Below are 11,219 nucleotides of genomic sequence, written 5' to 3'. Positions count from 1 at the left end.
TTAATATAAAGTTACACAGTTAATGTATAGTGAAGTATTGGTGACCATGGGGCCCTTAAACAGTTCCCTTACACCTTGGGCCGGACCTGGGTTAACAAGGGTTAGGGTCTTTCTTGTTTATATGCTGCCAAACAGTAGGTCTGGCTGCGAGGTCATTTGCTCCTGTCAGATAACAGGTAGTGCAGTCGATCCAGTGTAGCTACTCTAAGCGTTCCTATCGTAACTTCAGGAGGTTTGGGTCTCAGAACACCGTGACAGATAGACTAATCATAATACAGTATTTTCTGAAGTGACGTGTCAGTAATTGCCAGCTACGTAAATAAATGACAACGTTTGATATAAATAGTTTTTGGTACACTAGCATTGATGCCGTATGCATGTGGGCAATGGGTAACATCACAGATAGGCCTACTACCAATGTCATCATATCAGCATCTGATCCAGAGTGAATTGAAGTTAATTGATGGCAGGCTCTGGCCACACAGGGGGAGGTTTGCGCTCAGCTTCAGGCTGCTCTGTTGGGACAGTAGTGAGGAACTAAGCACTGATGAGTGATTGAAACGTTATAGTCTCTTCTGTAGTGGCCCAGTCCAGTCACTGGGATTTCTTAACACTGTCGTTACTGACGGGTGTCCCCCAGGGCTCGGTCCTAGGACCCCTTCTCTTCTCTCTCTACACTAAATCACTGGGTAACATTATCACGTCTCATGGCTTCTCGTATCATTGTTATGCCGATGATACTCAACTCTTCCTCTCCTTCCCTCCCTCAGATATCCACGTCTCTGAGCGGATCTCGGCCTGTCTGTCCGACATCTCCGCCTGGATGACGACCAGCCACCTCAAACTGAACCTAAGCTAAACAGAATTGCTCCACCTGCCGGCCAAATCCTCCCCCCTGACCGACCTTTCCATCACAGTCGAGAATGCAGCTGTGACCGTGTCCCCGACCACCAAGAACCTTGGTGTCGTCCTCGACGACCAGTTGAACTTCTCTGCTCACATCGCAGCGACAACCAGAACCTGCAGATTCCTCCTGAGCAACGTCAGAAGGATGCGCCCCTTCCTGACAAAAGAAGCCACCCAACTCCTCGTCCAATCAACAGTCATCTCCCGCCTCGACTACTGCAACGCACTGCTCGCTGGCCTCCCGGCCACCGCCACCAAGCCTCTTCAACTCGTTCAAAATGCAGCGGCCCGCCTGATCTCAAACCTACCGAAGTCGGCCCATGTCACCCCACTTCTTAGGGACCTAGCATACCGCGCGGCAAAGGGAACCGCTCCCGCCTACCTCCGGTCAATGGTCTCTAACTACACACCCTCAAGACCCCTACGCTCTGCATCTTCTGGCCGCCTCAGACCTACTCCTATCCAAGCTCCGGGAGGGTCATCAAAGAGAAGCCGCCTATTCTCAGTCCTTGCCCCACAATGGTGGAATGAACTACCCACCCCAGTTAGGACAGCCGAATCCCGTCCAATCTTTTGCCGTCGACTAAAGACGCACTTCTTCAACCATTATCTGAAATAATAATAAAAAAAAAAAACTAACCCTAACTAACCTTACTGTCATGCACTTGTCCTAATAAACGAACCTACACTGTAACACGCAACACTTTGATGAGCATTGTTACTCAGCTGATAGAGTTGTACCCTTCCTGATGACTTGTCGTACAGAACTTGTAAGTCGCTTTGGATAAAAGCGTCAGCTAAATGACTAAATGTAAATGAGTGTTTTAGTTGAGATACCGGAAGCCAAGGTCCTCTCACACACTACTTTCATCTGAGCCTGTTCTTAACTCAACAACCAGCAGTCACCCAGTTGAATGAGAATGTGTCCCCAACTATGGTCTAAGTCAAGCACACACACACACACACACAATATAAGCTGCAGTTAGATGGCACACATACCTGACCTAACTGACTTTCATCATCAGGGGCTGCTGTGATGATGCTGTGACGTCCCTTTGACATTTCCAGCGCTGTGTTGTGTGACCTTTCTACCTTTTACACATCACAGGGCCTTTTTAAAGTGCCCTCCGCATGCAGGAATTGACCAGAGAGAGAGGGGGGGGGGGTGAGGGTGGTAGCCTACAGGTCAAAAAGAAAAGGCCGCAGCTCCTCTGAATCAGAAACCCCAAGACAGCCTGAGCAACACGACTCTTTATACTGGGTGAAGATGGATAAATGACGCTAGAACCTATTTAGCTTTTTTGTGGGGTGGTGTGGGGGGCTCCAAAGCTGCAAGACAATATTTAACAATTCCTTTATCTGTGAGGAAGGAAGTGTGTGTGTTGCTGGGTGGTTCTACCGGAGGCCGGCATGGAGAGGAAGGTGTGCAGCAGCAACAGTGTGGTGCAGGCGCGGAGAGTGGTGGAACAGCTGCGGGTGGAGGCCGGCATGGAGAGGATCAAGGTCTGTGCGTTGGAGCCATAAGGGCCACATAGGCTGAAAAAGCATGAAAACCTGCACTAAGGTCAGATGCATTTAACCGCATGCATGCGTGACATAATATGTAGCCTGTGTGTGTTGACTAGACTAGCTGCATGCAAGTAGAAGTCTGCACGGTGCTGAGCCGAAAGAGCTTCAAATAGACAAATAAATAAACAGCTCAGCTCTCAACACTGCCGGGCTCCAATGTCCACTTATTCATTGCACCAACTTAGTGATCGTGACGTTTTTGAGCAACACCTGCTCTTCCTCAGGACTACATGACTTTGCCCGAAACGGTGTTGCTCGAAACGTTTCTATTATTATTTGACTATCTGCATGTAACCATGTGACATAACATTATGCACAACAGGCCCCCTGAAAGCCTCAACAGTTACATTTTGGGGCGGGGGGTCTCTGGAAAAAGTATTCTGAATTATTTGTCCCAAACTAAAATCTTATTTTGACAGAATACCCAGTCACTTGTAGGTGTAGATTATTTTGGTTAGATTAGTTCACTTATTGTGAACGATGCTATTGCTAATGTGTGTGCAATGTGTGTCTTACCTGTCTGTAACCACATCTTACCTGTGTATAACCACACCTTATCTGCATATAACCACGTCTTACCTGTGTATAACCACATCTTACATGCATATAACCACGTCTTACCTGCGTGTAACCACATCTTACATAACCATGTCTTACCTGCTTATAACCACGTCTTACCTGCCTGTAACCACATCTTACTTGTATGTAACCACGTCTTACCTGCGTGTAACCACACCTTATCTGCTTATAACCACATCCTACTTGTATGTAATCACGTCTTACCTGCATGTAACCATGTCTTACTTGTATATAGCCACGTCTTACCTGCCTGTAACCACGTCTTACCTGCATGTAACCTAATCTCATGCATATGTACCTGCGTTATCGTAGAGAATAAAACCATACAGCTAGTTGAAACTTTTAACATTTCAAGAGGTCCAGATCCTGTCCATTTGTTCCAATTCATGTGTGTGTGTGTGTGTGTATAGCTATAATATATATCTCTCTTGGATCCCTTGATCATTATCGCTTTAAACAATTTTTTTTTTTATTATTTCCTTTCGTCTTCAAATGGCGGTGCCTTTGAATCAGTCTCATGATAGGTCCCTTGCTGTCCCAACAGCTCTCCCTGGCAGCAGCAGAGTTGGTCCAGTACTGCCAGGAGCACAGTGACCCACTCCTCACCAGCATCGCCGCCTCCTCCAACCCTTTCAAGGACAAGAAGACCTGCATGGTGCTTTGAGTCTCACAATGGGAGACCGATGACGACCAGTGTTGTGAAAGGGTTAACCTTCTGTAGTGTGGTAGTGAAAGGGTTAACCCTTTGTAGTGTGGTAGTGATAACTCTTTGGTAACTCTTTGTAGTGAAAGAGTTAACCTCCTGTAGTGTGGTAGTGAAAGGGTTAATAGAAACCCAGGTGGGGTCAGACCCCGGCTGGGAGTGAAGCATAGGCTATTATGCTACTGTAGAATGTGGGGAAACGGCACATTTCCCAGGATATATGTACGTTCCCCGTCAGTTCGGTAAATGTGAGATGAAAACGCACCCCAGCCGCGCAAGTTTTAATAATCCTGTTTAATGGCCCGCGGCTGGAGAATGTGAATTCCACCAAATGTTCACTGTATCTCAGCAAGTGATCTCTAGTTGAGGTTAGGGTTAGACATGACGTCTCCAGTGAGGTGAAGGTTTGGGTTAAGGTAAGGGTTAGGTAAAGGTTAGGTGTGACGTCTCCAGTGAGGTGAAGTGTAGGGTTAAGGTAAGGGTTAAGGTACCATATCATACCAGCGGTAATTTTCCTATGCTTTTTTGTTGTTGTTCTTAGCTCTATTTATTAAAACATTTTCAAATGTTATCATGTACTTTAGATACTATTGCTACCATATATGTATGTATGTGTGTTTCATTACATGTATACATACATACCAATTATTCGCCTGTTCTATTCTCCATCCATCTATCATCCATAGCAACACTATATCACAGACATCCCGTTGGGGGATCCCTTTTGAACAGCCCATCTGAGGTTTGTCTCCTCCACACCGCCTGTGGTGGTTTTTTTCCCTATTGCTTGGTTTTTAGTGAGTCGTTCCTTATCTTCATTGGGGAAAGTCTGGGAGTGTCACATATTTGGATTTCATGGTGTGTTTTGTTCTTGATCTATTGTGATGTTTCTTCTTGACTTGTACAGCCCATGGGGGCAATTCCTTGTGATCTCGGGCTATACAAATACATTTGATTTATGATTTAGGTAAGGGTTAGCCATGACGTCTCCAGTGAGGTAAAGTGTAGTGTTAACCTCTTAAGCCTGGAGCCCTATTTTCTGAAAATCCGCCTAAAATACATACCTAAGTAAATGGAATATTGCTCCACTTCTACAAGGGCTATTTGCATATGCTTGGTATCTAGGGACATCTATGGACCTCAGTGAATGTATTCCCAGTGTCAGAAATATTGTGTCTATTACTAGGCTTGCTTAAATTGTGATGAGGAGAATATGAATTATGATTTTTCTTTGCATCTTTGACAGTGAATAACACCATGCTAATAATGACCAAACATTAAATGAATAAAGGGAAGATGATTAAACAGAAGGTTCTGTAGATACAGTACTGAATTCTCCCATCCGAAACAATGCAATTTGAAATATTATTATAGAATATAGAATAGCAGGCTTATAAATTACTTTATTATAGCCAGTTCGCACATTTATATATATACATATATTATCTTTCAAATGGCCGAGTTCAATTTGGATTTAGCATCACCAGGCGTGCATAAGAACAGATAATGAAATCTACTGTAATCTATCTACTGTACTTTTTTATTTTCACCAGGGTGCAACCGTTTTGAAACTAATTTCCGATCTAGTTGTTGCTGCATGCTAACAATAGGGAAACTAACTGCGTTTCAATATTTGTCAATAACGTTACGTTTTGTGGTATATTATCCCGAATAATAAGAGTTATTAAAAAAAATGCATACAGAACTATGAACCTTGAACCCCATAGATCCTTTCAGGAAGTGTAGTTTTGAAAAACAAAATGGCCACAAAAAAACTACAATTCCCTTGATTCAAGGTTTTCCAAAATGGTCACCTCTCACGAAATAAAACAGACATTTCGAAAAGGAAAATCTATCTAATAACACTTTAACCTATTCCTATTTCCTAAACTAACGTATTGATGATAATATACATTATAAATGCTGTTGTGACATGGTTATGGTGTTTATACTTGAATACGTTTGACAAAAAAAACGATACTTTTGTAGAACATTCTGGGGATATTGATTTATGACATGTCATTTGCAGTCCGCCGACTGACCGCACTGGCGGAAGAGGTTAAGGTAAGGGTGGTTTATGAACAGAAATATGTGGCGAATTCAATCAGATTAGGGTATAAACCATCAAGTGTATTAGAGACTTATTAACCGATTACTGATATAGAAAATCTCACATTTATGGACCAAACAGGAAATGTGCAAATAACTATATATATAACTATATAACTATAACATTAAATACACTGGAGAAAACAAAACCTCAACAAGTAATGAAATATTGTATTGAGTCTTCAACATCTTATGGGGGGGGGGGGGGGGGGGTCTCCCAATGGAGTGAAGCAATTTCACTTGTTTTCAGACGACTGTTTCTACAAGTAATAATAACTTGAAATAAATCACTCCAATCATTATCAAGATAATGTGGCTTTTTTGGGGGGGGAAATCCTTGAACTAAGCAGAGCTGCATCCAAACAAGTTATCTCACCAATCAAAAATTGGTTTCACCCAAACACAATTTATCTTATATAATCTTGTTAAAACGAAGAGATTAGCTGGGGGGAAATGGGTTTTACTCCATAGAGCACTAGATGTATCAATTTATAATAGGGGTTTCATGTTAGTATTTCCTGGATGACAGTGTGGCCAGCTGGGCAATAGTGACCATGATCGGTTCCCAGGATTATTTGCATCACACAGGCGGCTCAGATTCTGAGGAAGTACAGAGAATGTGTGATGCATTCACATTAGAGTTCTCAAAAAGCAACAAAGGTCGTCAACATACAAGTGACTACCATAAAGATTAGACTGCATCGACATGTATACAAGAGCCGGCCATTTCCTGCGAGTTCCTGTTTGACACCAATGATAGCAGATAAAAGAGATGATGTTGGTATACTGTGTTAAGCCATTTTGCTCTTCATCCCACTTCTCAGACCGCATGGCTCCACAGCGCAGGACACCAGTCACGGTTCCTTTAGAGGTGATACTGATATCGATCACAATGGTGGAGCGAACTCCTCACCACAGTCAAGACAGTTGAAACCCGACCAATTTTTTGCTGAGCTAGGATAGCTTGCAGGGCCTCCCGAGGGCCAGAAGCAGTGGCCACAGCTTCGCCACCACCTGCTCTATCTGACTACACAATCCAGGAGGCTCCATCCACCTCACCTTCCCAGGATCCAAAGTGCACTCTTATCTGTACCATGGGGCCACCAGAGGACAGAGACTAGCAAGAAAGGCGAACATTGAACCAAATCATTATAACCTGGGTGGTTCCAGAGCTGAAGCTAAAGACACAGTAGTGAAGATCTAATTGATTGAAAACGTTAACAGATTGCAGAATGGGTACAATACAGTACAGCTCAATACACACAATTGTTAAGGGGATGCAGACCAGAGAAAGACTTTCGTCTTGTTTACATCAGGGTCCCCCATTTTCAATTCATCAGGACATATATGACATACAGATAGACAGTACTGCTACATCTATACATTTATGACATACCAGATTTGCAAATACAGTACTGTTTGTGATACAAAAAGAGTCCAGAAAAGGGAGTATATACATTTGACGTAAAAACTGTACATTGAAGGAGGTTGGGTGGGGTGGGTTGGGTAGGAGGGGTTTGGGGGGGAACACTGTACAACTGTACAAGCAAAACTGTACATTGGAATATTGACAACCATACTAGGTAATTGACTGTACATTGGAGGGGGTTGGGGGGGGAGAAACACTGTACAAACAAGCAAAACTGTACATTGGAATATTGACAACCATACTAGGTAATTTACTGTACATTGGAGGGGGTTGGGTTAGGACATTTACAGGGGCCAGTTTCGAATTGCAGTCTCCCGTAGGTGTTCTTTGAGAGTGGTTTTGAAAGTGGGTAGTGATTCACATTCCTTTACAGCTTTAAGTAGGGCGTTCCACATTGATGGGGCATAATTGCTAAATGTGTTTAGTCCCTTGTTTGAGCCGAATCTGGGTTTAACATGCTTTGTGGAGCTCCCTCTGGTGTTGTGATCGTGGTATTCACTGACCTTTGGGAAGTATTTTGACATGGGTACCTTGGTCGTGTAGTGTATCTTGTAGACCAGGCCCATTGCAAGTTGCTGTACTCTGTCGTCTACTCTAAGCCATCCTAGGTTGTCAAAGTGGGCAAGGGTGAGGTGGGTTCTAGGAGTAAGGTCAAGCAGTAGTCTGACCAGTTTGTTTTGAGATGTTTGTAATTTTCTGTAATAATCTCCAATCTATATATATATATATAAAGAAAAGGCCTCTTAATTTTGGAATGGAAAACAAGGACATTGTTATATATATAATATCCTTGTTCAAAATGGGTTTACAAGTATATAATGTATGTAATCTTTTTAAATCAATGAATTCATGTTTTTCCCCGTAATCCTACGTTGTCTTACTCCTTTCCCTCCACAATAAGAGAACTGGGTGGTTTTGATTCAGTGACCTGGGTAACTTTCTGATGCGAGGCCTGGATTCGGCAAAGGTGCTTTGTCCAACCATTCCAAAACCCCACTTTGCCATGATGTACACCTTAGAACTACTCCAGGTTAAAAGACACCAGATTACTAGCTACCCGGCCAGTCACTAACCACCACCCGCTGATGATGAAAGCCAGCTGTTCAGAAGGCAGACGGTTCCAATAGTGCTTTGTCGGCTGGAACATATTTGTTTTGTTACTAAACTGTAAAGTGTTTCCCTAATATTTAGTATCGACAATAACCTAAATGTTTACTTCAAGATCAATAAATGCATAAAACATACAGCTACAAATCTAATTTATTTGTAAGGCCCGACAACACACATTAATGTCCCCATGGGCCGGACACGTCTTCTTTAACACATTAATTGCCAATGACGAGTATACTCGCTATAGCCCGCCAATCGTTGGACGCCAACAACGAGTATACTCGTTATTATGATAGTTATTTATTTTATTCGCTATTTCCATTCATAATTCATCCTGCTGTGCTGTGTGCAATGTGTGGCACTCTACCGCCGCCTAACGCCTTGCAGCCGCTATTGCACTCCATTTGAAACAATGTGGTTTGTTTTCTGGGCCGAGCTGCGGCGTGGGGTCTAAACACTCCGGCAAGACAAGCGCTTATAGGGATGGCATCGACGAGGGTCCCCGCCCCCCCGTTCATGTGCAATGCTGGATAACGTTGGACACACGATCGCGATCAGTATTTGGAATGGCGATCAGATAATTGGATTATTCTTTTTGCAGTACATCATAGACAAGGTAAGGACTATATGTTATCAATCTTGCGTTGATCCGATAATTTCTTCCCCGCGATCGCAGCGTGTCTTTAATGTACTGTGTAATGTATGCCGTTGGTGGCGATCGAAGCATAGAAAAACGACCCCCCCCCCCCCCCCCCCCCCTTTCGTGCATGCATGATGAAACATAATACCGATAATATAGCGTTGATTTCAGATTGATCCAGGTGAGAAATGGCACGATTTATAATGAAATGCACTGTTTCGCAGGGCGGTCAGGTGGCATAGCGGAGATCATGAATCAAATTGTCACTTGCAATACTTGGTTGCAACCCATAGACATCACCAGACGATGGGTTTTGTCCCTGGTGATGCTCTGCCATGCCTCTACTGTAACAGTCTTCAGTTCTTGCTTGTTCTTGGGGCATTTTCCCTTCAGTTTTGTCTCCAGCGAGTGAAATGCATGCTCAATTGGATTCAGGTCAGGTGATTGACTTGTCCATTGCTAGGGATGTCCCGATCCGATCACGTGATCGGGGCCAATCACGTGATTTTCCGAAGATCGGTATTTTTTTTTTCAACAAACATGACCATGTTCACGTCTTAAACTCATACTGAGGCCTTAGTTTTGGTTTTAAATTGCATATCATCATTCATTTATTTATTGTCACCAGTGATGCCACTAACACGTTACTAAGTAACGTGTTACTGTAATCGGATTACTTTTCCCCGAAAATAGTAATCTAACGCGTTAATCTTTACAAGCCAGTAATATGATTGCAGTTACTTGTCCAAGTGGCTGTGCGTTACTATTTCGTTACTATCTCATCATAATGCAGGCGGAATGCAGCATTTTCTTTCGCTTTCGACAGTCAAAAATACGTTTGGAGCTGTTTTCCTTGTATTGGGGAGTGACGTCACAGCACGCAACCTCAAGTGTTGTACCATGCTGGTGGGCGCGGCTGTTATTGTTATTATCAGGCTGACCTAAACATAGCGAGCTAGCAGGGAGACGCTCACGCTGGTAACGCTTTCTTGCACTGGAAGTTCAATCACTAGTCTACTACTTAACGTTTGTGTCAGCTAAGCCGGGTGAAAAAAACATTCACTATGCGGAGGAAACAAAATACTGTTTACCGCATCTGGAATATACAGCACAGCACGATCAAACGCCAAACGGATAGAAAAAAAACCAAAGCCGAAGCATCGACTTCTAAAGGACACCAGCCAAACAGCAAAAGCTGGATTTCTTTACTGGATTTAAACTTTACTACCCACACTTGAAGTGCTGATGCACTCTGAAGGACACCCTGCAGGACACGACTGCAGGCCTTCCAGATGCCATAGTGCAGGTATGTTCCACCTTTGAGTTAAACATCTTTTGCATTGCACTGTTCATGAACATGGAACACCATACTGCAGTATGTAGGTTGTCAGTAGCACACAATAATAAATAATAATAGCATAGGAGGAGCAGTACCGTTTAATAGACTGTTTTTTAAGAGCATGAGCTTCAGATACTGGATAGACCTTCAAACATAAATAACATTTTCTTGAAGTATAACACTCCAACCCATCAAGTGCTCCTGTGGAACGGCTTTTTAGTCTGGGAGGGTTGGTGCTCACGCCTAGAAGGAACAGACTTTCTGACAAGAGGTTTGAGAAGATTCTGTTACTGAGATATAATCACTGGTTTACTCACCCCTCTCCCCTGTTTCGCTAGGAACATTAGAACCATATCTGAATAGGGCAGGCCTCAAAGGTAGGCTACATATCAGCCTACATGTGGTGTTATTGACCATTTATCTTTTGTGAAATCTATAGATCTATAGATAGGCCTACCTGCCCTATTAGTACATTTTACTCAAACTGAGTACATTTTACTAAATATTTTTTTGTCATTCTTATGTTGTGGCAGCAGCAGGGGGGACGACTTCGTAACCTAGTTACTTTCAAAGTAACTAAGTTACTCTGAATGAATGAATGAATGAATGAATGAAAACTTTATTTAACAGATTGCAGAATGGGTACAATACAGTACGGCTCAATACATACAATTGTTAAGGGGATGCAGACCTGAGAAAGACGTTTGTCTTGTTTCCATCAGGGTCCCCCATTTTCAATTCATATAGACATTTATGACATACACAACATACATGACATTTATGGCATAGGGACATATAGGTATTTAGTACTGATACATTTGTGACATAAGCGGTA

At 43.0% G+C, this 11,219-nt stretch overlaps 1 protein-coding gene across 1 annotated transcript; it reads left to right on the top strand.

Annotated features, from left to right (window-relative positions):
• Nucleotides 1-2,316: 2,316 nt before the first annotated feature.
• gng14 (G protein subunit gamma 14) lies at nucleotides 2,317-3,718 on the top strand (the record flags this gene model as incomplete). The annotated part of the gene is made up of 2 exons (XM_084329153.1): nucleotides 2,317-2,409; nucleotides 3,599-3,718. The coding sequence occupies 2 exons, from the start codon at nucleotides 2,317-2,319 to the stop codon at nucleotides 3,716-3,718; spliced, it is 213 nt and encodes a 70-aa protein (XP_084185279.1).
• Nucleotides 3,719-11,219: the final 7,501 nt, after the last annotated feature.

The sequence above is a fragment of the Notolepis coatsorum genome (assembly GCF_963971535.1).
Source record: "Notolepis coatsorum genome assembly, chromosome: 14".
In the NCBI taxonomy this organism is placed as follows: Eukaryota; Metazoa; Chordata; class Actinopteri; order Aulopiformes; family Paralepididae; genus Notolepis; species Notolepis coatsorum.
Note: the sequence above shows the minus strand (reverse complement) of the source record. Positions and strands in the feature narration are given on the sequence as shown.